We start from the raw sequence: 25,709 nt of genomic DNA, 5'->3' as shown, positions 1-25,709 counted from the left end.
ATGCAACACACATTAATATTATTATTATTATACAGGATTTATATAGCGCCAACAGTTTGCGCAGTGCTTTACAACATGAGGGCAGACAGTACAGTTACAATACAAATCAATACAGGAGGGATCAGAGGGCCCTGCTCGTCAGTGTCGTCTCCAGCTTTCATATTTAGGGGGGGCACATGGGGGGACAGGGACAAAAATAGGGGGGCAATATAAAATGCAAATATATAGCTATATATAGATATATCTATCTATCTATCTATCTATCTCTATTTTATCTATCCTGGGGCCCTTTACCCCTTTACTACTATCCCACAATGGCCCTTTCACATGTTTTGCAGTGAGCTCCCTTCCTACTGTATGATGGTGACAGAGAACAAGAGATATATGTCACCAGCATACCAAGGAAATATAAGGGTCCAAAGCAGTGGTAGAACTATCAGGGTTGCAAAGGTTGTCTTGCCACCGGGCCCTGGTGTTCTGTCACTGTGGGGTTCCCCAGCCTCCTCTTGCTGTCCTGCTCCTGCTATTGACAGCGCTGGTCTGGCATCTCTTGGAATTTACAGGCTGGTTCTCCTGTCCTAAGGACGGGAGAAATCAGTCTGTTTTTTCAGTAACTGAGAGTCCTGGTGGAGTCCTTCCTGCAAATCACTCCTCTCCCTGCCAATGAGGATGCAGGGGAAGGAGCAGATAGGGCGGACATGGTTGTGTGAGCGCTTGCATTATGCAGTGTCAGCGAGCAGAGGGAGGGGGGAGGAATCACCTGCAGGAGCTGACTGGGGACGTTCTCCCTCTCAATAGAGACTGTGTTACCCCAGCGGTGGCCCGAGTAAGATGCGGCACATCCGATATGAATACAAACAAAAAGAAATTGCCTTTTTGTAAAAAATAAAAAAAAATAAATAAAAAAAAAAAAATTTTTTTTTGGGGGGGGGCACATGGTGGGGCCCAGCATAATGTTGGGGGGGTCAGGGCCCCCTCTGGCCCCCCCCCCTAGGGTCGCCATTGCTGCTCGTTAGAGCTTACAATCTAGAAGGGAGGGTCAAGTGGACATTCATGCAAAACATAACGCACAAGTAAATGGACCCTTTCAAAATGACTATTTATTACAGAGCCAGCCAAGTAAAATTCAATGGCCATTCCCATATGTAGAAACTAGTTGCTGTTACATCATTTCTTCCAGTAATCATGTAGTAGCCAGCCCCTGCCAGACAACCATATAAAGGGAAGGAGAAGAGGAAGCAGAGCTGTGAGAATTCCAGGTAAGAGAGGTAAGTGACACTGGCCAAGTCTGGCAGATTATCTTTACATTTTATAAACCCCTGCAGAGCATTGCAGCTTCCTTAGACACCTACTACTGTATATAAATGATGGCTTTGTTTGTTTTAAACATTTTCATTTTTTGTTGAACTTTCTATCCCTCAAAATCTAAAGGGTTTTAAAGATTAATAACCATAAAAATTGTGTCTTGAGGATTTACGAGTAGCGATGGTAGAGTTTCAATGCCATCATAATTTTCCTTCTACTTTCTGTAGATGTTCAGCTGATGAGATTCTAATTTCTTAGTCCTCCATAATCTGACCTCACATGTTACAACATAAAACTCTTTATACAACAGTAGATTTTCAAACAAACATTCATACAAACATTCATACGAAAATTCTCAGTACAACTGACAAATTTTGTTCAAAATTTTGTTTGCTTTTAATACTGTATTCGATTTTGGAATGCATGGACTTTTCTGAATGAAAACCACGTTCACTGTTAGGACATCGATTAGAAAATTGAACAAATGTTCTTAAAATGAAATATTTCTAGCAAAATCCTACTAGTGCATGGCCAGCCTTCAGCTGGCCCTACATGAATCAAAATTCGTCCGGTTCGGCAGGGACCGGCCTAATTTCTGTTTCAAAATTTTTTATTCAGTTAACCACTTACAGACCGAAAGATTTTTGACAGGGCCATTTTTTGCGTGCGATGTTGTACGCAAACAAAATTGATGTCCTTTTTCTCCCCACAAATAGAACTTTCTTTTTGTAGTATTTGATCACCTCTGCGGTTTTTATTTTTTGCGCTATAAATAAAAATTAGAAACTATTTTGATTTTTTTTTTCTTTAAACCCAATATTTTTTGCTTTTCACTATAATAAATATCCACCAAAAAAAATAAACCAAACATTTCTTCATCAGTTTAGGCCAATATGTATTCTTCTAAATATTTTTGGTAAAAAAAATCGCAATAAGCTTATATTGATTGGTTTGCGCAAAAGTTATAGCATGTACAAAACAGGGGATATATTTATGCCATTTTTATTTATTTTTTACTAGTAATGGCGGTGATCTGTGATTTTTAGCAGGACTTCGACATTGCGGCGGACAGATCGGACACTTTTGACACTTTTTTGGGACCATTGACATTTATACAGTGATCAGAGCTAAAAATAGCCACTGATTACTGTATAAATGGGGTTTATAAGGGGTTAACACTAGGGGGAGATCAAGGGGTTAAGTGTGTTCCCTAGGGAGTGATTCTAACTGTATGGGGGCTGGGCTAACTGGAGGAGGAGAAAGATCGCTGTTCCTAATCACTAGGAACAGCAGATCTCTCTCTAACTCACCTGTCAGAACAGGGACCTGTCTCTTTACATTGACAGATCCCCGTTCTGGCTCTCGTTCCCGCGATCGTGGGTGGCCGGCAGACACCGCAGCCGCCGGCCATGTGCATCGGGTCCCCCACCGTACAAGAGCTGACGTACACCTACGGCAATTTGCAGGAACGTGCCAACCTGCCGCCATTTAATGACAGCAGTATGAAAAGAAGAACTAATACAGTGCTTCCGGAAAGTATTCACAACACTTCACTTTTTCCACATTTTTTATGTTACAGCCTTATTCCAAAATGGATGAAAACCATTATTTTCCTCAAAATTGTACAAACAATACCCCATAATTGTTGGTATATGTTGGCTGATTTATGTAGGATATGTGTAAAATGGATTTGTCAACTGCCTGTCCTAGAACATGAACACATTACAATACATACACAAGACATGTATACATATGATATTCTACATAAATTGGCCAACATATACCAACAATAATGTGAAAGACGTTTGTTTGAATTCTTTCCACTTTTATTAAAAATAAAAAACAAAAAAATCCCATGTACATAAGTATTTACAGCCTTTGCTATGACACTCAAAATTGAGCTCCAGTGCATCCTGTTTCCAATAATCATCCTTGAGATGTTTCTACAACTTGATTGGAGTCCACCTGTGGTAAATTCAGTTGATTGGACATGATTTGGAAAGGCACATACCGGTCTATATAAGGTCCCACAGTTAACAGTTCATGTCAGAGCACAAACCAAGCCATGAAGTCCAAGGAATTGTCTGTAGACCTCGGAGACAGGATTGTATCAAGGCATAGATCTGAGGAAGGGTACAGAAAAATGTCTGTAGCATTGAAGGTCCAAATGAGCACAGTGGCCTCCATCATCCATAAATGGAAGAAGTTTGGAACCACCAGGACGCTTCCTAGAGTGGGCTGCCAGGCCAAACTGAGCGATCGGGGGAGAAGGACCTTGGTCAGGGAGGTGACCAAGAACCCGATGCTCACTCTGACAGAGCTCAATCTATTCTCTGTGGAGAGAGAAGAACCTTTCAGAAGAACAACCATCTTTTCAGCACTCCACTAATTAGGCCTCTATAGTAGAGTGGCCAGAGGGAAGCCCCTCCTCAGTAAAAGGCACATGACAGCCCACCTCGAGTTTGCCAAAGGCACCCGAAGGACTCTCAGACCATGAGAAACAAAATTCTCTGGTCTGATGAAACAAAGATTGAAGTCTTTTGCTTGAATGGCAAGCGTCATGTCTGGAGGAAACCAGGCACCTCTCATCACTTGGCTAATACCATCCCAACAGGGAAGCATGGTGGTGGCAGCATCATGCTGTGGGGATGTTTTTCAGTGGCAGGACCATTGTCTGGGACACTAGTCAGGATCAAGGGTAAAGATGAATGCAGAAATGTACAGAGACATCCTTGATGAAAACCTGCTCCAGAGCGCTCTGGACCTTTAGACTGGGGTGAAGGTTCATCTTCCAACAGGACAATTACCCTAAGCTCACAGCCAAGATAACAAAGGAGTGGCTACAGGACAACTATGTGAATGTCCTTGAGTGGCCCAGCCACAGCCCAGACTTGAACCTGATTGAACATCTCTGGAGAGATCTAAAAATGGCTGTACACCGACGCTCCCTATCCAACCTGATAGAGCTCGAGAGGTCCTGCAAACAAGAATGGGAGAAACTGCCCAAATATAGGTGTGCCAAGCTTGTAGCATCATACTCAAAAAGACTTGAGGCTGCAATTGGTGCCAAAGGTGCTTCAACAAAGTATTGAGCAGAGGCTGTGAATACTTATGTACATGGGATTTTTTTCCTTTTGTATTTTTAGTAAATTTGCCAAGATTTCAAACAAACTTCTTTTATGTCGTCATTATGGGGTATTTTTTGTAGAATTTTGAAGAAAATAATTAATTTAATCAATTTTCGAATAAGGCTGTAACATAACAAAAGTTGAAAAAAGTGTAGCGCTGTGAATACTTTCCGGATGCACTGTATAATAACAGAGAATAGGCCTTATTTCAAGCCATGAGGGCCAAGTGGTCCTGGGGAGGTTCCCTCAACAGCAGGGTATCCTCTAGACCCACCAATATCCATTCAATGGTGCAATTCGTAGCCTATACAAATTAGACATGTGCATGACGGAAAAATTTGTTTCGTTTAGATTTGTTAATCTAGTTATTTCGTTTTGTTAAATTCGGTTGATTTGCTCAATTCGTATTTGGGATTTGTATTCTGAATTAGGTTTTTTTTTTCGAGTTTTCTTCAAATTTATTGATATTTTCAATTCAAAACCTTCAAATCGATACATTTTTGAATCAGTCGAAATGAAAATGTTATATTTTTTTCGATTCGAATGCAGCAAAATAAACAAACAAAAGAAAAATTCTTCATCAAATGATTACAATGACTCTTTAAATCACATTTGGCTTAACAAAAACACCATTATTTCAAAATGGTACTCTAATAACACACACGGTGTTTAATTTCAGAAATATGTTTGCAGTTCGAATTTGAATGGAATTTGATGCAAAATTTGATTTCAATTTCGGAAATTCAGATGAATTTAGTTTTGTTATTCGGAGCATTCGGTAAACTGTATTTGGGTATTCGGGTATATATGAATCTCTGAATAATGAAAAATTTGTACAAATATTAATTTGGAACGAAACCAACCGCACATGTCTAATACAATTCTAGGAAGAGGAAATAGATCAGAAACCAGGAGGAAGATAGGCAGAAAGGTGACTCTAGGGAAAGCAAAAGTGTGCACCTGACGAGTAGAGAGCCAAGGAGAGGATAAGGAAAGCTAGAGAGAAAAGGAGGCCAGGATTAGAGGCCTAAAGAGGGGGGAGAGGTGAGGGCTCGGTTTATCAAGGCCATCTGCCATGGGCAACCTAAGCTGGATGAGGGGAGAGTAGGGAAGGCATAAGACAGCCATGGTTCCCAAAACCTTCAGGAACTTAGCATGTCATTGTGGATGCTAGACATCTGTTCGTTGAGCATCAGCGCAGTCATGAGATCTCTCACCCCCTTGAAAGGGACAGTTGGTTTCTTCCAGGCTTGGGCAATCATTCTTTTGGCTGACAAAAATAGATAGGAAGCGAGCTTCCACTGGTAGGTGAACAGGCCCAGAATTAGGCAATGTAATAGGGCAAACTTTGCCTATTTGTGTATTGAGAGGTGAAATAAAGTGAATGGAAGGCCAAAAACACGAGACCAAAAAGGAATTAGTCTAGGGCACGTCCACCATGTGTGAACGACGTCACCCCAATGGCCACAGCCCCGGTAACATCTGTCACTGTAGGATGGATTGGTGGACTGGCCTAATTTTGATCCATGTATGGGCAGCCAGGTTGTACACAAGTCAATCTATTGATCGACTTATGTACAACTAGCCTGTTGGGCTTTTCCTGAACGATTAGTGCCGTCGGCTATAGTCGGCAACACTAAGCCCGGCCATACATAGAGCGAATCTCTTTCCTGCAGCCACGGGTTGCAGGAAAGAAATTTTCTTGATTCCTCCATCAACACAGACAGTGCTGATGCGGGAGACCACTGTTTTCTCCCGGCAGGGGGCGGGAGCAGGCGGGAAAAGCTATCCCTGCCGGGAGAAGACAGTGATTATTGCTAGCGGCTATAGCAGCCGCTTGTGATAGTCGTAAGCGAATCGGGCAGGCTGGTTGTACTCAAGTTGATCGAGTGATCAACTTGGTACATTTAGCCTGCCCACTAATGGTTTGAATCTCAGCCGGTACTTGCTAATTTGAACCATGTATGGCTGCCCTAATTATTGTGTTCTGTCGGCAGGATTTTGATAGCAACACACCAATTCCCTGATAGAAACACGCTGGCCAAATACAATAGCACTGCGGTAGGGATTTCCTCAACAACACTGACTGTGTTGATGGGGGAATTGAGCAATAATCTATAATCTATGACCATCCTTATTGTATCGCTTTATTTTCTCAATATTATCTCTACTGAATCTCCTTTAGATCTACCAAAAACCATTGAGCTTGGGGGGTTGTCTATTTGGATATGAATTGAATGGATTGCTTAAGCACTTTCAGAAAACTGACCTGATTCCCCCATCCACACATTCAATGTGGATGGGGGAATCTTTCCTGCTGAGTATTCTGACAGCGGGGACACTTTCCCACTATCAGAATACACTGATCAGTATTGCAGGCTTTAGCCTACAGCTCTGATCAAGCAGGGGAAATGTGACAGGGTGGTCGTACAGAGGTTGATCGGTAGATTGACTTCTGTACAACCACAGTGGCCATTCATGGATCAGCTGGTCCCTGCTGAATCAGCTGAATTTAAATCTTTAACCACTTCAGCCCTGGAAGGTTTTACCCCCCTTCACAACCAGGCCATTTTTTGCTATTTAGCACTGTGATACTTTATCTGGCAATTGTGTAGTCATGTAACGCTGTACCCAACAAAATTTTTTTCCCTTTTTTTTCACTCAAATAGAGATTTTTTTGGTGGTATTTGATCACCATTGGGTTTTTTTATTTTTTGCTATATAAAAATGATAAAAGGTAGATTTTTTAAATGGCCTTTTAGTGCCACTTCCCAAATTCAAATATTTAAGTTCTAAAAGGGTCAGAACCCATGAATATGGCAAGATTTTAACGGCACAGATACAAATATAGTTAAAAAATATAAGGTTTATTACAAAAAAGGATCCTGGGACAAGTGAATGGCTGTTTTTTAAAAGTCATTTTAAGTCTTTTATTTTTTTCCACAGGTAACTGTAACTCCTCTTTAAATAGTTGCATTTGGGATGTGGCACTAAAAGGCCATGTCTTTATGGACCTTGCTTTGTGCACTAGTCCAAACCCTTTGGTGGAGGAGGGATTATGGTGTGGGGTTGTTTTTCAGGGGTTGGGCTTGGCCCCTTAGTTCCAGTGAAGGGAAATCTTAAGGCATCAGCATACCAAGACATTTTGGACAATTTCATGGTCCCAACTTTGTGGGAACAGTTTGGAGATGGCCCCTTCCTGTTCCAACATGACTACTCACCAGTGCACAAAGCAAGGTCCATAAAGACGTGGAGGAGCGAGTTTGGGGTGGAGGAACTTGACTGGCCTGCACAGAGTCCTGACCTCAACCCAATAGAACACCTTTGGGATGAATTAGAGTGGAGACTGCGAGCCAGGCCTTCTCGTCCAACATCAGTGCCTGACCTCACAAATCCGCTTCTGGAAGAATGGTCGAACATTCCCATAGACACACTCCTAAACCTTGTTGTCAGCCTTCCAGAAGAGTTGAAGCTGTTATACCTGCAAAGGGTGGGCCAACTCAATATTGAACCCTACAGACTAAGACTGGGATGCCATTAAAGTTCATGTGTGTGTAAAGGCGGGTGTCCCAATACTTTTGCTAATATAGTGTAGCAATTACCCGGTTCCCGACTGGCTCACGTCTGTATGCTGCGGCAGAATGGTACCACTGGGTGAAACCCCGTATGGGTATGTCGTACCCTTTAGGAGCTGCTGGGGGCGCACATGCACAGCAGGGGTCCCAATGCGCATGGCCGACGGGCGCAATCACTGATGATTTGATGTGTTTGTATATGTTAGTTTGTACCAATAAATTGCTTTTTTTAACATATCGGTGTTGCCGTTAAAGTCCCATTTCCTTTGGGGGTATCTTTATTTTTTCCTATTGGGGATGTTGGCAACCTTCTGGTCTAGCTTAATGGTCCTCCTTTTTTAGATTTCCATTTAACCCCTTGATCGCCCCCTTGTGCTAACCCCTTCCCTGCCAGTGACATTTACACAGTAATCAGTGCATTTTTTTATAGCTCTGATCACTGTATAAATGTCAATAGTCCCAAAAATGTGTCGAAAGTGTCGGATCTTTCCGCCGCAATGTCGCGGTCCAAATACAAATCGCATATCGTCGCCATTACTAGTAACAAAAAAAAATAATGATAAAAATGCCATAAGTCTATCCCCTATTTTGTAGACGCTATAACTTTTGCGCAAACCAATCAATATACGCTTATTGTGATATTTTTTTTTTACCAAAAATATGTAGAAGAATACATATTGGCTTAAAACGATGAATAAATATGTTTTTAAAAAAATTGGATATTTATTATAGCAAAAAGTAAAAAATATTGTTTTTTTTTTTTCAAAATTGGCGCTCTTTTTCTGTTTATAGCGCCAAAAAAAACGCAGAGGGGATCAAATACCACCAAAAGAAAGCTCTATTTGTGGGGAAAAAAGGATGCAAATTTCATTTGTGTACAGTGTCGCACGACCGCGCAATTGTCAGTTAAAGTGACGCAGTGCCAAATTGTAAAAAGTGCTCTGGTCAGGAAGGGGGTAAAATCTTCCGGGGCTGAAGCAGTTAAATTCATTGCTATATGCAAACATAATGTGTAATAAAAAACAAAACAAAACAAAAAAAAAAAAACTGATCACTTCCCCAGAGTAGTACAATGTTACTATGGTAACAATATATTGCTCTGGTCAAAGTGTGTTAAAAAAATTGTAAATATATATATATATATATATATATATATATATATATATATATATATATATATATATATATACATATATATATATATATATATATATATATATATATATATATATATATATATTATGGTGACACTGGTGGCAGTATATAAAATATATATATATATATATATATATAACAGTATATTTAATTTCTTCTTTTTTCAAGAAAATATGACAAAAAAATGACAACTTCAAAAAACCCACCATGCCTCTTACTAAATACCTTGGACTGTCTACACTGTTTACACAATAGGCCATCAGTACATCAGGATTGATCCATTTTCAGATATATACCATAGTTTGTGGACTTCCCCACAGACTAAATAATATACACTGATTTGGGGTATTTTCACCAAAGAAATGTAGCAGAATACATTTTGGCCTAAATTCATTAAGAAAAATGATTTATTTGCAAAATGTTATAACCAAAATTTTCTCTTCGTTTCTATCTTTTTTTTATTTATTTAGCAAAAAATAAAAAACCCAGTGGAGATTAAATACTATCAAAAGAAAACTCTATTTATGTAATCAAAATAATAAAAATTTAGTTTGGGTATAGTCCTGCATGACCACGCAATTGCCATTCAAAGTGTAACAGCAATTGGCCTGGTTCAGCAAGTGGGTAAAAGTGCCCGTTAGGGAAGCGGTTAATGAGTACTGAAAAGAGATTATATAATCTCAACTACAAGCACACAGACTGCTTTTCAAAGGGAAGATAGAGCCTGCTGCCCGTGTGAATAAACCCTTAAGCTGGCCATACATTATACAATTTTCTTATTCAATTTCCTTTTAGATTTACCTTCAGCTATGTAGTGGAAGGGCCTGCCTGATTGCATATACATTGAAAATGTTTAGGTTTGACCTCATATTAGATGGTTTTGGTAAATATAAAGGAAAATTGTACAAGAAGATTGTATAATGTATGGCCAGCCTTAGAAACTGGAACCATTGTTTCACTGTAAATACCAAAGTACCCACGGACATCTGCTCGGAAGAAAACCATCTGGCCTTTAGGAAGAAGTTCAAGACCCATGTCTTCTGAAGACCCAGATGGACACCAGCGGCAAAAGCGCCTTGAGGCGATTTAGTTCACATATGTAGCGCTGTACAAGTTATTCATTCATTCAAAGTTGTTAGTTTGTATTTGTTCATCTTGTTGTATAGGGGTTTGAATTTATTGTTAATGGCCCTTTCCCCTTACAGGGTTTTCTGACTCTGTGTCTTGGTGTCACCATGACCCGTTGGCTCATCCTTCTGGCGGTGATCTGCACTACTATACATGCTCAACGTAAGTGATCAGTCATTTCCCTTCTTGTTATATTTTGGACCTGGTACAAATGGCCAACTTGTCTCCAGGCTCTCATTTCTCACCTTTTTCAATCAATAACATTAGAGGTATCAGAGAGACATGTAATGCCAGATATGAGCTCCACTAAGAAAGACACATGGGCAACCTCTGTATCCCAAAAGGAAAGTAAGATACTGGTTGCTGTGATATAGTATCACTGCAACCAGTGTATTATGTAGATAGGTTTGGCATTAAAAAATGTGACAGATAATCCTTTTCTGTCATGGTGTGTGACAGCCGCGGCCACTCCATAAGGGGCGCCACTCCCCTAATCTCCAAGCAGCCGGCCCCTAATCTCCATGTGGGGTGCCGAACGCATGGATTTCAATTAGATTTTTTTTTTGAAGGCTCTAATTGGCTTCAAAAGTTTGGGCTCAGGCGCAGAGTACTGCGCCCCGAGCCCACCCACTTGTGTGACAGTAGCAAATCAACATTGGCTATTGTCTTCCTGCTTCTGCTCCAAGCCAATCAGGAAACGGGTCTTAGGACCAGATAGGCCGGAAGGAGAAGCATCCAGATTGGCCTGGAGGAGAAGCAGGGAAAGCCGTCCGCTTCCACTGATGTGGACGAAGAGGCCTGGCTCGCAGTCTCCACTCTACTTCATCCCTAAGGTGCAGGCCAGTCGAGTTCCTCCACCCCAGACTAGTCTTTATGGACCTTGCTTTGTGCACTGCTGAAAATAATTTGGTGGAGGGGGGATTATGGTGGTGGGGGTTGTTTTTCATGGGTTGGGCTTGGCCCCTTAGTTTCAGTAAAGGAAACTCTTAAGGTGTCCGCATACCAAGACATACTAAGCATAACAAGACATTTTGGTCAATTTTATGCTCCCAACTTTGTGGGAACACTTTGGGGATGGCCCCTTCCTGTTCCAACATGACTGCACACCAGTGCACAAAGCAAGGTTCATAAAGACATGGATGAGCGAGTTTGGGGTGGAGGAACTTGACTGGCCTGCACAGAGTCCTGACCTCAACCTGATATAACACCTTTGGGATTAATTAGAATGGACACTGTGAGCCAGGCCTTCTTGTCTACATCAGTGCCTGACCTCACAAATGCGCTTCTGGAAGAATGGTCAAACATTCCCATAGACACACTCCTAAACCTTGTGGACAGCCTTCCCAGAGGAGTTGAAGCTGTTATAGCTGCAAAGGGTGGGCCAGCTCAATACTGAACCCTACGGACTAAGACTGGGCCAATGCCATGTGCATGTAAAGGCAGGTGTCCCAATACTTTTGGTAATATAGTGTATATAAGACAGTCAGCTGTATGGGCATCCCTCCTCTAGGTCTAAAAACAGGGCAAAAGTGACTCAAAATGTGCATTGCTATAACGTAAGGCTAAGGAATCATGGAGCAGTTATTTGTGGTAACTAGTTATGTTTTGCTTCAACTTTGCAAAATGGCCTAAAAAAACTGCCAGCTGTAAGGTAATTGGTTGACTAGGTTGATGAAGATCTTTTTCTGTGTGCATGTTGTGTAATCTAGGACTTGAACTCATTACATTTTTATTTTTTTGGCTGTAAAATGTTGTACCTTTACTCAGTATAATGAATAAGTCAACATACTATAGCACTGATATAGGTTAGTGTAAGCTTGCCGCACTACATTAGTTCAAACCTTAATGAGAGAGTGGTTTGGGGGAGGGAAGATTGGTGTAGGGGTGAGTTTTTTTTTGGGGGGGGTAATGTGAGGGCCCAATGAGTAGCTTTTAAAGCCTCAAAAGTTGCAGGCCAAGGTGAATGTCATATACGGATGGTCATGGTAAAGTTTGTAGTAAATGGCGGGGGGTGGGGAGGTGACCATCCTTTTTTTTCCCCAGGGTTAAGCTCTCATCAGATCATATCATTCTGGCCATTTAGTAACCTGCCATATTCAGTAAATTCTGTAAAATTTAGCCAGCATGCCCACACTGTACAAAATTTTGCAGGGGTCTCTCTTGCTTGATGGATCAGATTTTCCATTTCAGCAGTTTTCCTAACACATCCGAGCCACTCAGCTATGGTGGGGGGAGTTTTGTCTCTCCAGTGTATGGGAATGCACAATTTGGGTGAAGGACCAGAGATCTTCTGTATGCCACTTGGGGTATAGAAGTGTGATGGAGGAGATATTGAGCAGGTGTGAAGTCAGGGGTGTAGGTCATGATGCTTGTTGTAAGGCGGTGTATTTCCTTCCAGGATCTAATTATTGGGCAGTCCCACCATATATGTAGTAGTGTACTTGGTCCTGTGTTGCAGAAGGGTGAAACAGTGGGGTAGTATTTTTGCAGTTTGTCAGGAGTCCTATAAAATCTTGAATAGATTTTAAACCCATTTTCTTGCACAGATACGCTTGTTGAGCCTTTATGGATGTGTCTGTAGACATGTTCCCAGTCCTCTACCGGGAGGTCCAAGGTAAGGCCCCCCTCCCAGTGTTGATAAGATTTGTTAATTTTGGGATCACAGTTGAAAAACAAGAGTGTATACAGGTCAGATATCAAGTGTCTTTGGGGTTCAGATCTGGTGCAAATCGCTTTAAAGGGTGTATGCGCCCGGCACCACGTATCTAGGCATTTGGAGCGGTTTAGGAAGCGTCTGACTTGCAGATAGGTGAAAAAGGGGATAGTTTGGCCTGGGAATCGTGAGGCTAGTGCACTATACTGCAGAAGTTTTCCTTTTTGAAAAAATCTTTGGCTCGGATGGATAATTTATGATCTGTGTTGAGTTGAGCATGATCTGAGAGACCAGGGGAGAACTCAGGATTTTAATTGATTGGAGTTAAAGGGCCCGGGAGGATGACAGATGCAATTTTCTACAAGCTACCTGAAAGGTCTGCAATGTGGGGCCTATAAGAGGATGAAAGGTACTGTCCTTTGGAATCAGGTTTGGTCTGACCCAAGGTAGATGGCGAATCGGAATCCGGGAGAGTGAATCCTCCAGTCTCACCCATGCTTTGGTTCGTGTATGGACGTGCCAGTCTATTACTCTGGCTAGGTGGCATGACCAGTAGTATTTGTGTATATCTGGGAGGCCTATACCCCCTTTCAGTTTGGGGGTTGTTGATCTATCCCATCCCAGTCTTGGGCGTTTGGATATCCATATGAAGCTAGAGCAGATCTGCTTGTATGAGTTGAAAAATGCTAATGGGATTTTGATTGGTAGGGTTTGCAATAGATAAAGAATTCTTGGGAGGATGTTCATTTTAATAATGGCTCCTCTTCCGAACTATGAAAAATTCCCTGAGGTCCATTTTTGTAGGTCTTGTTGTATAGCTCTTAGGATAGGAATGAAGTTTCTGGTGTAAAGCTCACTAACTTTTACCAGGAGCTGAATTCAAAGATAAGTTATAGCATGTGAATCCCATCTGAAGGGAAAATTATTCTGGCATTGAACTTGGGTTGTAGATAGGAGGGATACATTCAGTACCCGAGACTTTGAAAAGTTGATTTGTAAGTTTGATAACTTTTTGAAGAGAGAGAAGTCTTTAAGTAAGTTAAGAATTGTGGTGAGGGGCTCAGTGAGGAACATTAGAATGTCATCTGTGTAGGCTGCTATTTTGTATGAATACCCCGATATGTCGACTCCTTTTATATCCGGGTTGGTTTCTTAGCCTATGAAGTAGGGGCTCAATGATGACCACAAAAATGAGAGGAGAAAGGGGACACCCTTGGCGCGTCCCATTTGATATGGAGAAGGCGTCCGACAGGCGGCCGTTTACTCTAACTTTAGCCGTTGGATTGGCATATAATGCAAGGATAAAGTGTAACATGCGATTTCGAATTCCAATTGCTTTAAGGGATTTTGTCATATAGTCCCATGCCACTTTGTCGAACACCTTTCCGCATCGAGCAATAGGAAGAAACCAGGTTTATGGGTGGAGTTTAGCCAATGGTGAATATTAATGGCTTTAAGGGTGTTGTCCCTTGCCTCCCATCCAGGGATTAAGCCTACTTGGTCTAAGGATATTAATTCAGGGAGTAAGGAAAGTATTTGTGCATAGATTTTTACGTCAACATTAAGGAGCGAAATGGGTCTGTAGTTAGATACAATTGAAGGGTCTTTGTTTAGTTTTGGTATCACCATTATATGTGCTTCCAATAAATCCTGCCTTGGAGAGAACTGTGATGAGAGTGAGTTAAATGCTTTTAGGAAGGGAGAAAGCAGGGTGTCTGTAAAAGTTTTATAACAGCTAATTGTCATCCCGCGTTTAGGTTGTTTGAGGACCTTAATCGTTTCCTCCTGGGATATTGGAGTTTCCAGATCTAGGGCTTCAGAGGGGGTTAGAGGTTTGGGCTGTATTGTTGTAAAAAAAGTGGTAATCAACTCCCCCCTTTCATTATTGTCTGAGGGTATGTTCTGGGAAGATAGATTGTAAAGTTTAGAATAATAGTTGACAAATTGTATTGCTATCCCTTCTGTGGTAGCAATCTTATGTCCCATTGGGCTAATTATTGAGTGTACTGAGGTTGCCGCCTTTTTTGCTTGGAGGGCTCTGGCTAAATATTTGCCTGATTTATTGCCGAATTCATAGAATAGTCTTTGTGTCAGTGCAAATTTACGTTTGACTGTCCTCCCTAGTTCCTCTAGTAATTCGTTCCTCACTTTTACTAGATCTTGGAGTTAGAGTTTGGTTATTCGCGGATTGTTTATGTGACTTCTCAAGGGTATGAATGAGCGCCGAGAGCTCATTAATTTGGGCTAGTTTGTCTTTCTTACGTTTAGAGGCTATTGAGATGAGCTCTCCTCTAATGACACATTTGTGCGCGGCCCATTGTGTCGAGGAAGAGATTTCTGGGGATCTGTTTTCCCTGAAATACTGTTTCAGGCATGTGTTTATCATTTTCAGGGTGGCAGGGTCAGTAAGTAGCGAGTTATCAAGGCACCAGATTGAGGATCGCGTGACCTTCTCTGGAAACGATAGGGCCATTGAGATAAGATTATGGTCCGAAAGGAACATAGGGTCAATTGAGGCGTTGAGGAGGTATGGAAGATCGTTCGGAGTAATAAAGAAGTAGTCTATCCTTAAATATCTGTTATGTGGTGGTGAGAAAAAGGTGAAGTCTTTATTGGTAGGGTGTAAGGTTCGCCAAGCATCATGCAAACGTAGGTAACTAAATTGTATCTTAATAGCTCGTAGAGCTCTATGTGGCAGTGAGCAGGATCCGGAGGAAGTTTCTTGTGAGGGGGTAAGAGCCAGGTTGAAGTCCCCGCCTAAAATTACTATCCCTGATTGGAAGGAAGTGAGGAGCTGTAAAGTGTTATGGAAAAAGTGAACTAGGTGTATGTTTGGTGCGTATATATTTGCTAGAGTGATAGGTCTACCGAAGATTTCCCCTTTAAGAAAGAGGTATCGCCATTGTCGTCCCTGAGGGTATCTGTATTCTGGATAGGGCAGTTTTTTAAAATAAGAATAGAAACACCTTTGGATTTAGAGATGGAATTGGACCCATGGAATACCGTAGGATAGTAAACATTGTGAAGTTTGGAAATGTTATCTGACCTGAAGTGAGTTTCCTGGAGGAAAATCACATCTGCTTTATTTTTGCTCATGGATAGAAAAATTTTGGAGTATTTTTTGGGCATGTAAAGCCCCCATGCATTTAAAGAATAGATTTTGACCTGTGGGTGAGAGTTGTTTGAGGAATTATTGGCCATTTCGAATACTCTGAAGTCCAGCCACTATGTATGGAGGTTAGTCAGTGGGGGGTGGGGAGTTTACTCCTCTAGATGTATATCCGACTACAGGGGGAGCCTGCCCAACTTTCCTAATAGTGGATGCCCACAATATAGATATTGCCGGAATGGTACAGTGGGGTAGCACCAGAAAAATTATTGTAAGAACTTAAAACCGATTTATCACCACTGTGTGGGGGTTGGTAATGACCTAGTGGAAAAAAGTGGAGGTGTTTCTATGATGTCTCGCTGCCGCAGGACAAATTATAATTCTTCTGTGGAGGAATATTAAGGGGGAATATCCTAGGAGCGTATCTGTAGCGTCTAATGCGAGGGTCATGGCCCTAGTCCCCTGGATTCAAAACTACCTAGAGTGTAATATCTGTAGAACCAAAGTGCTCCACATAACCTGGAGCTACTGAACGAGAAATTCAATGTTTTAAACCAAACCAGAAATTAAAGTATTCTATCAGAAACCATCTTACTTTTTTGGATGTATATGGTCACGATTGCCCATCCTGGATGTGATTTATAGCACCTCTTACATTCCTACAGTCAGAGTGCTTTTTGTAAGTATATGGATTGGACTATTTACCCCTAAAATTTGGACGGCAGGGATCATATGTTCTTTATGAAAGGTTCAGTGTACCTGGATTTACTACTGGATGGTAGGTATACATTTTAAATGTTGCGTGAGTTAGCTGAGATCTATACATGCAAATGGGTTAGTCTGTAATCAAATAGGAGACCTCTCCCCTTTTGGGTTTTTTTTTTGGTGGGAAAAATCCCTCTCCCAGTATCTTTTTCATGAGGAGTCATGGGTGATAACATTATATACAAATGATTAAGCACATCATTTCTAACAATGGGTCCGGAGGTCGGCGTGGAGAGGGGAGGAGGAGCCCCGCCTTCGCAAGATACATGGTGTAAGTCAAAACCAGTGTTTTAGTAAATTCAACTTATCTGTGTCTGCGTTTCTTTCGGTCCAAGGCGTCTACATAAGAGAACTTATTCTCATCCCTGCAAGGTACAAGCTGTGCTTTCAATAAAAAAAATTATTTCGTTTTTTTACCATCTGAAATGCTCTCCATCTCCAGTGGACACTATTCTGTACTACTTCTCCTGGATCTCTCTGCTGCCTTTGACACAGTGGACCACCCCCTCCTCCTCAATAAACTCCATTTCTTTGGTCTCCGTGACTGTACTCTTCGCTGGTTCTCATCCTACCTATCCCACTGCTCTTTCAGTGTCACTTTAAACTCTACTTCCTCCTCTCCTCTTCCTTTCTCCATTGGGGTCCTCCAAGGTTCTGTTCTTGGACCTTTCCTTTTCTCAGTCTACACCACCCTGGGTCAGTTGATTGCCTCCCACGGCTTTAAATATCATCTCTACGCTGATGACACCCAAATCTATCTCTCCACCCCCCAGCTCTCTCCATCTGTCTCCTCATACATTACCAACTTACTAGCAGACATATCAGCCTGGATGTCACATCACTTCCTCAAACTCAACCTATCCAAAACCAAACTCATGATATTTGCTCCCTCAGGTGCCACTTCCCCTGATTTCTCTGTCAATATCAACGGCTCAACTATCAACCCATCTCCCCACGCCAAGGTCCTAGGTGTAATCCTGGAGTCTGAACTAACCTTTCGGCCCCACATTCTATCACTATCCAAAATTTGCCGCCTCAACCTCCGCAACATCTCCAAGATACGCCCCTTCCTAACCAATGTCACCACAAAGCTTCTAATCCACTCCTTGGTCATCTTCCGCCTCGACTACTGCAACTCCCTCCTCATTGGCTTACCTCTAAATAGGCTATCCCCACTTCAGTCCATCATGAACGCTGCTGCCAGGCTCATCCACCTCACAAACCGCTCAGCGTCTGCTATACCCCTCTGCCAATCCCTCCATTGGCTGCCACTCAGTCACCAAATTAAATTCAAGATACTAATTATAACAAAGCCATCCACAACCTGGCCCCCAGCTACATCACTAACCTAGTCTCAAAATACCAACCTAATCGTTCTCTTCACTCCTCCCAAGACCTCCTGCTCTCAAACTCCCTTGTCACCTCATCCCATGCTCACCTTCAGGACTTCTCCAGAGCCTCTCCCATCCTCCGGAATGCTCTACCCCAATCCGTCCGATTTTCTCCTACTTTATCCACTTTCAGACGATCCCTGAAAACTCATGTCTTCAGAGAAGCCTATCTGGCCCCCCACCTAACAACTGTACATTTATCTTCTCAATCAGCACATCACACACAGTTACTACCTCTTGTATCTCTTGACCTTCCCTCTTAGATTGTAAGCTCTAAGGAGCAGGGCCCTCTGATTCCTACTGTATTAAAGGGTATTGTATTTGTACTGTCTACCCTCAAGTTGTAAAGCGCTACGTAAACTGTTGGCGCTATATAAATTCTGTATAATATTAATAATAATAATCTCCTGTTTGCCCCATCCTTAAAGAATAAGTATTTTGTAATTTTGTAACCCTGAGAATGTGTGTTCTCTGAGGTCTACCAGCAGGTCCCATTGCAATGTAAATAAGCTCCTGCTTGGGGCAGGCTTGGGATACTTGACCCGTCTATCCCTGTAATACAAGTGAGTAACCCCACAAGACACCTCTACAGTGTGAACATCAACATTTAAATCCTACCATCATGTCATGAGAGTGCACAACAAAGTTCATACCGGTGTTACTGCAGAATGTCCAAACCTGCCTGTTAGCCTGTGTTAGCCCTCAGGGTTTATGCTAGTAAGCTACCAAAGCAACTAGTATGCAATCAAGCGGGAGCTCAAAACTTGTCTATCCTCGCATATGGCAAACGATGAGGAAAAGAGTATCATTTTCAGAAAGTCCACGCTGTCATAGGGAAGCCAGTTCTTGAAGATAAGCAGACAATGGGGAGTCTTTTTTCGGGGGAACTTACTGCGTGTTCAATCCAGTATATATAAAGGAGCAGCATGGGGAGGGAGGATAAAAGTGAGCTGTTTAGTAGGGATGCTATGGAGAGCTGCTTACAAGCAGTTGGTCAGGGTGCAGACCGCGGTGACATTGACCGGGTAACCTTAAACGGACCAGTGATAGTGGTTAGGGTTATCTGACTTGTCTTTACATAGAGGGGAGTCTGTAGAAAGGGCTAAGTCAAAACATGCAGGAAAAGTTAGAACGGAACTTTAGACACTTTTAAGGAACAATATGCACTTATCTGAAACAGGTATGGCAGGATGAAACAAATCCTTTCAATCTTCCCGGCATGCCCTATGAGGTTGCGGGGCTTTTGTGGGGCTCACTCTGTGTTGTGGATTTGGGTGGAAGGCGTAAGACCGGGGTCCGGAGGGGGAGCGTTGGCGTTGTTGCCTCTGATCCTGTGCTTCCATAGGTTCTTTGATCCTTTAATTTTTAATATCCATTCTATTATTTGCAGGCTGTCCAACTATTGTAAGCCGATCACAGTGGGGAGGCAGGAGCCCCACATGCAGGTCCAGACTGTCCACTCCGGTACCGAACGCCGTCATCCACCATACTGAAGGGGCTTTCTGTAACTCACAAGCTACGTGCAGCGCTCAAGTCCGGAACATACAGAATTATCACATGAACACCCAAAAATGGTGTGACATCGGATACAAGTAAGAAACAATGCAAATGCGGATTAATTATATTAGATGGTGATAGCAGGGTGTTGTACTGAGATCCTTTGACATAAGCAGTGAAATGTAGAGTTGGTTTTCATGTTTTTATTGGCTAAGTAGATTAAAAACCCTCTGAGATCCTTTAAAAAGAAACCTATTTTTAATTTTAGTAGAGTATGCATAAGTTAGAACCCCTGTCCGATTTCTTTTTGCTATCGATGTCCTCATTAAAGGATAAGATCACCGTTAGTAACATGTTACATATTACATCCATATGCAGGGTGTAACATAAAACATACTACGCAGTCCCCCCCCCCCCCCCCCCCCCGCTCTGACAGCTAGCGGGGATCTTCTACCCCCCTCCCCGCTAGCTGTCACAATAAATAAAAAAAAGCGGCCAAGCGTCACTCATTCACAGTCCTCTACCAGGAGGATCCCATTGGGTGATGGCTATATCTAAGAAGGGGCATGTCTATAAGGTGTTGGTCTTAAATGTTATTGACAAGGTTGTCAATCCTTCTAATGTTGTGGGTTGGTGGAGTGAGCCCGTAAAAAAATCTGGGGTGCTTTTTTGATACGGAGTTTGATTGTTAAATACTATAATCATTAATAAAGAATTTGTGTACAAAGTCACAACGCATGGACCTTATTAGCACTCTCTGTCGTAGGAACTTTATTCCTAGGTATTATTTTTTGGTCTATTTTAAGTGCTAGGTACATACCTCTAAATTTGTGGTTAGACGGTGGAGCTAAAATATTTAATTTCCTCATTGTTTGACCTTTAAGGACAAATTCTGTTTAACTACTTCTCCAAAAGGTAGTAGTCCGTTGCTGGCATTCTCCAAGTCTTGGCTGATCGCCGGTGCAAGGCGCAGCAGTCCTCCTCCACAGTAGTCACAGCATGTCCTGTTTGGTGCTACCAGACAAGAGCCTCGAACACAGGTCTCATCCATATTTATATCACCGGTGGGTAGGCTGGATCCACAAAGCCCGGGAACAGCAGCACACACATTAAACCCCCCCAGCCTGAGCAAGCCACTAACTAAAACCAACACTTCTGTAGGTAACCTGCCTACAAGCAACTACCAAATAGATATGCATCGGGTCTGATTTACTAAAACTGGAGAGTGCAAAATCTGGTGCAGCTGTACATGGTAGCCAATCAGCTTCTAACTTCAGTTTGTTCAGTTAAGCTTTGACAATAAAACCTGGAAGCTGATTGGTTTCTATGCACAATTGCACCATATTTTGCACTCTCCAGTTTTAGTAAATCAACCTAATCATGATTTATTGCTTAGAACAGTTTTAGGAGGGCAGGTTAAGCCAAGGTTAGTGAATACAGTGCAGACCTATTTGGCATTTGCTTACTTGAGTCCATTTATGCACAGTTAAAGTCCCTAAACCTTGATGAAGGGGTATGTTCATTTGGTCCCTAAAACGCATTGGATTTTTTCTGCTATGAATCAATGTTATCATTAAATAACTCGGACTCTTGGATGTTTGTTTGGCTCTTTCATTGAACTGTAAGCAATAAAACCTTGGCACTTGTCTCAGCTTTTCCTCACCTAATGAGGAGCTCCAGGTTCCTTCAGAAAAAAAATACATTCAGCAGCTACAAATACTGTAGCTGCTAATTTTTAATATTAAGACACTTACCTGTCCATGAATCCAGCGGTGTCTTCACCCAGAGTCGATTTTTCAATCGGCTCTCCGGTGCTGCCACCGCCATCTCCACTAATGGGAAACCGAAGTTCCCTACTGCATATGGGCGAAGCACGCTGTCCCTTGTGAATGGCCTGGCGGCGGGGGAAGGAGGAGGGGGGCAAACTTCCTGCTGACTTCGCCACAGCGGGATCAGCCAGAAGTGGGAGCGGGTATCTGTCAAAACCAGGTACCTGCTCCCCCCCCTCCCGACCAAAAGGTGCCAAATAAGCAGAGCTTCCCCTTTTGGGTGGAAAATGTAGTTTAAAATGTTGTGCCTGGATTTCCAGTTTAGGTAACTTTGTAAGGGCAAAGAGGAAGAAAAAGCATTTTATTTCTGATGAAAAGATTTACCGTAAGTGTTTCAGGTTAATACTGTAAAGTGGTTGAGAATTGCCTTTACCTGTTACACTGGTTCATTTTAAGCCAATAGCTTTTGTTTCACAATGGTAGATGGGTGAGAAAAAGCTGCTGGGGACTATTATTTGTGGAGTAATCATTTGATAACGGGAAATCCTTCAATATTTCGTACACAGCTTCCTTGTTGGAGAAGATGGAAGAGTATATGAAGGTCGTGGTTGGACAACACTTGGAGCGCATGCCAGATCCTATAACCCCATATCCATTGGAATCAGCTTCATAGGATCCTTCACCAGTAAGTGATAGTGTGGGTATTGTAAGAAGACCAAAGTAAGAAGGGGCAAGCAGCTATAATAACTTCACTTCAGAAGGATTTTACCCCCTTCATGACCAGACCATACTTTGCGATACGGCACTGCGTTACTTTAACTGACAATTGCGCAGTCGTGTGACGCTGTGCCCAAAAAAAATGTATGTCCTTTTTTTCCCACAAATAGAGCTTCTTTTGGTGGTATTTGATCACCTCTGCGGTTTTATTTTTTCCGCTATAAAAAAAAAAAAAAGACAATTTTTAAAAAAGAAACATACCCCATAAAAATTTTTTAATAATCTGATTTATTCATAAATTTAGGCCAATGTGTATTCTGCTACATATTTTTGGTTAAAAAAAAACAATAAGCGTATATTGATTGGTTTACGCAAACGTTATAGCGTCTACAAAATAGGGGATTGATTTATGGCATTTTTATTTATTTATTTTTACTAGTAATGGTGGTGATCAGTGATTTTTAGCGGGACTGTGACATTGCGGCGGACAGATTGGACACCTAGCTAACATTTTTGACACTTTTTTGGGGGGAACCAGTGACATTATTACAGTCAGTGCTAAAAATATGCACGGACATTGTACTAATGACACTGGCAGGGAAGGGGTTGACATCAGGGGTGATCAAAGGGTTAAAGACACACTCCTAAACCTTGTGGACAGCCTTCCCAGAAGAGTTGAAACTGTCATAGCTGCAAAGGGTGGGCCAACTCAATATTGAACCCTATGGACTAAGACTGGGATGCCATTAAAGTTCATGTGCGTATAAAGGCAGGCGGCCCAATACTTTTGACAATATAGGGTATATCTGACTAGAGCTGGCCATACACCAGAAGATTTTGATTGTACGAACATTTGTATGACAATTCTCAGTATTCTATGACCTGATGAATGTCGTTTGAAATTTCTTAAAAGTTTAGTTGAACTTACTTTACATTTGAGTTTGGAACAAATGGACTTTCTTGAATGAAAACCACATTCACTGCTAGAAATTAGTCCATTTTGAGAAATAAATTCCATCCTGCTCCTTCGAATTTTTTTTGTCACCTTGGTCAAAAACGAGTATTGATTTGACCCCACTAAAAATTAGATACCGTATATACTCGAGTATAAGCCGAGTTTTTCAGCACATTTTTTTGTGCTGAAAGTGCCCCCCTCGGCTTATACTCGAGTCAAGCACTTTTCCGGTGCAAAGAATGACATTTTCTGAACCAACTTTGGGGCCCCGTATCTCTGGGCCACTTGGTGCTAGGAATGCCAGCTTTGGGTATGTTGTAGTGCTAGTTCCACTGGGTTTGCACACCAAATTTGAGGTTCCTAGCGCCAAGTGGCCCCGAGATAGGGGCCCCAAAGTCGGTTCGGAAAATGTCATTCTCTGCTGCAGAAAAGTGCTTGACATTTTCCAAACCGACTTTGGGGCCCCGTATCTCTGGGCCATTTGGTGTGCAAACCCAGTGGAACTAGCTCTACAACATACCCAAAGCTGGGGTTCCTAGCACCAATTGGCCCCGAGATATGGGGCCCCAAATTCGGTTCTCTGCTGCAGAAAAGTGCTTGACATTTTCCGAACCGACTTTGGGGCCCCGTATCTGGGGGCCACTTGGTGCTAGGAACTTGGATATGTTGTAGTGCTAGTTTCACTGGGTTTGCACACCAAGTTTGGGGTTCCTAGCACCAAGTGGCCCCGAGATATGGGGCCCCAAAGTCGGTCAACTGTGTCCATCTGCAGTAATGTCATTTTGGGACCCTTTGGGTCCAGAGACCCCAAATTTTGGCTGCAGCTAGGGGGCATTTAGGAACCCTTAACTACCAAGTTTAAAGTTCTGGGGACCTATGGCTGCAAATGGGAACAGTGAGGCTGCAAATGGGCATTGTTGACCCTCTTTTCCACTTACAGTAGCTGCGCATTTCTCACCCTAGGCTTATACTCGAGTCAATAAGTTTTCCCAAGGTTTTTGTGGTAAAATTAGGTGCCTCGGCTTATATTTGGATTGGCTTATACTCGAGTATATACGGTAATCGAATGAAAATAAAAAATTGTGAAAAAATTCTACTAGTGTATACCCAGTTTTAGATGATTTTCTTTCAGTTAAGTTGGGATGGGATGCAAAGTTCCTCTCAAGATGCAATAGAATAGCGTATATATCTCTGGACAACCCAAAATGTTGCCACAAGTTGTAGAATGATGCTGCTCAAGAATTCCTACACAGATATGAGTATTTATGCTGAGCACTTACATAGCAAAAGAGTCCTCTAGCTGTGTATTTATTATTTCCTCCACCAAATGACCAGGTAAATGTAACCACCCTTCACTACCTTTGTCTCCAAACTGCAGATCGTGCCCCCAACAGTGCAGCCCTGAATGCCGCCAGACAACTTATCGCTTGTGGAGTGCCTAGAAATTTTATCCGAAGCAATTATGTCCTTAAAGGGCACCGAAATGTAAATCCAACGAGCTGCCCAGGAAACAGCCTCTACAGAGTCATTCAAGGATGGCCTCACTTTAGGGCTTGAGACAAGTCAAGGCAGCCAATTCACCCAAATCGATTTGCTACGTTTTGGTAGAGAAGATGCGACTAAGAAGCTGTATCTGCATATGTTTGTGTGCTTTGTATAAGCTTATCGACTTTCAGCTTTTATCACATGATTTCTCCTCTTCTGCTCTTCTATGAAGAAGGTGTTGAGCGGACATCTGGTCTCCTCTTGTCCGTTCCACCTTTCTGTTTATGGCAATGGGGCTTTGACCATGTGTGCTCAATTAGAAAACCATTAATAGGAAGTATCTAGAAACAGTGGAGGCTGGTGCTCCAAATTTTTTTTGGGGGGTGACACAAACTAACACCCCCCCGTGGGAGACGGACAGTGGCGAACACCCAAGACCCCCCTATGGGAGACGGACGGTGGCGATTCACTGTGAATGTGCCTTACCTTATGGAGGCAGGGAGAAGGAAGAGCCGGGGCCGCTCTGACCGATTCTCTGGTAAGCACACACAGAGACATTCTCCTCCTGGCCACACAGGAATGGGAATTGTGTCCTGAGACACGATTGGCCAGGGAGTCCTAGGACTCCTAGGACTCCCTGGACAATCGGGGCTTCCTAATTGGCCGGGAGGAGAATGCGGAAGACAATAGCGAACATTCATTTAGCTATTGTCACACAAGTGGGTGTGCTCTGCCACCCGAGCCCTCCCTTTTTTGAAGCCAATTAGAGCCTCAGGCTCTAATCACGTGCTTCAAAAAAAAAAAAACACCCCATTGGAATCCATGTGTCCGGCGCCCCGCATGTAGATTAGGGGGGCGGACGCGTGAATGGGGGGGTTGCGCCCCTTCCCCCCCCCCCCCCCTTGGAGCAGCACTCTATTCAAGAAACTATATTCAAGAAAGAACTGCAGAAAGCTGGTGTAATGTGTTAATTACACTTACCTCCGGGTTGTCCTTTTTGAGATATAGCTCCCTGAAAACTCTAATACCGCGTACATATGGTTGGACTTTCCGACGGGAAATGTTTGATGTGAGCTT

The 25,709-nt window shown here is 42.4% G+C and overlaps 1 protein-coding gene across 1 annotated transcript; it reads left to right on the top strand.

Annotated features, from left to right (window-relative positions):
* Positions 1-1,198: 1,198 nt before the first annotated feature.
* LOC141107429 (peptidoglycan recognition protein 1-like) lies at positions 1,199-25,404 on the top strand. The gene is made up of 5 exons (XM_073598142.1): positions 1,199-1,268; positions 10,369-10,453; positions 19,600-19,801; positions 22,042-22,160; positions 24,526-25,404. The coding sequence occupies exons 2-5, from the start codon at positions 10,399-10,401 to the stop codon at positions 24,702-24,704; spliced, it is 555 nt and encodes a 184-aa protein (XP_073454243.1). The 5' UTR covers positions 1,199-1,268; positions 10,369-10,398; the 3' UTR covers positions 24,705-25,404.
* Positions 25,405-25,709: the final 305 nt, after the last annotated feature.

Source organism: Aquarana catesbeiana, linkage group LG09 (genome assembly GCF_042186555.1).
Source record: "Aquarana catesbeiana isolate 2022-GZ linkage group LG09, ASM4218655v1, whole genome shotgun sequence".
Lineage (NCBI taxonomy): Eukaryota > Metazoa > Chordata > Amphibia > Anura > Ranidae > Aquarana > Aquarana catesbeiana.
This window is presented reverse-complemented; position numbering and strand designations above follow the sequence as displayed.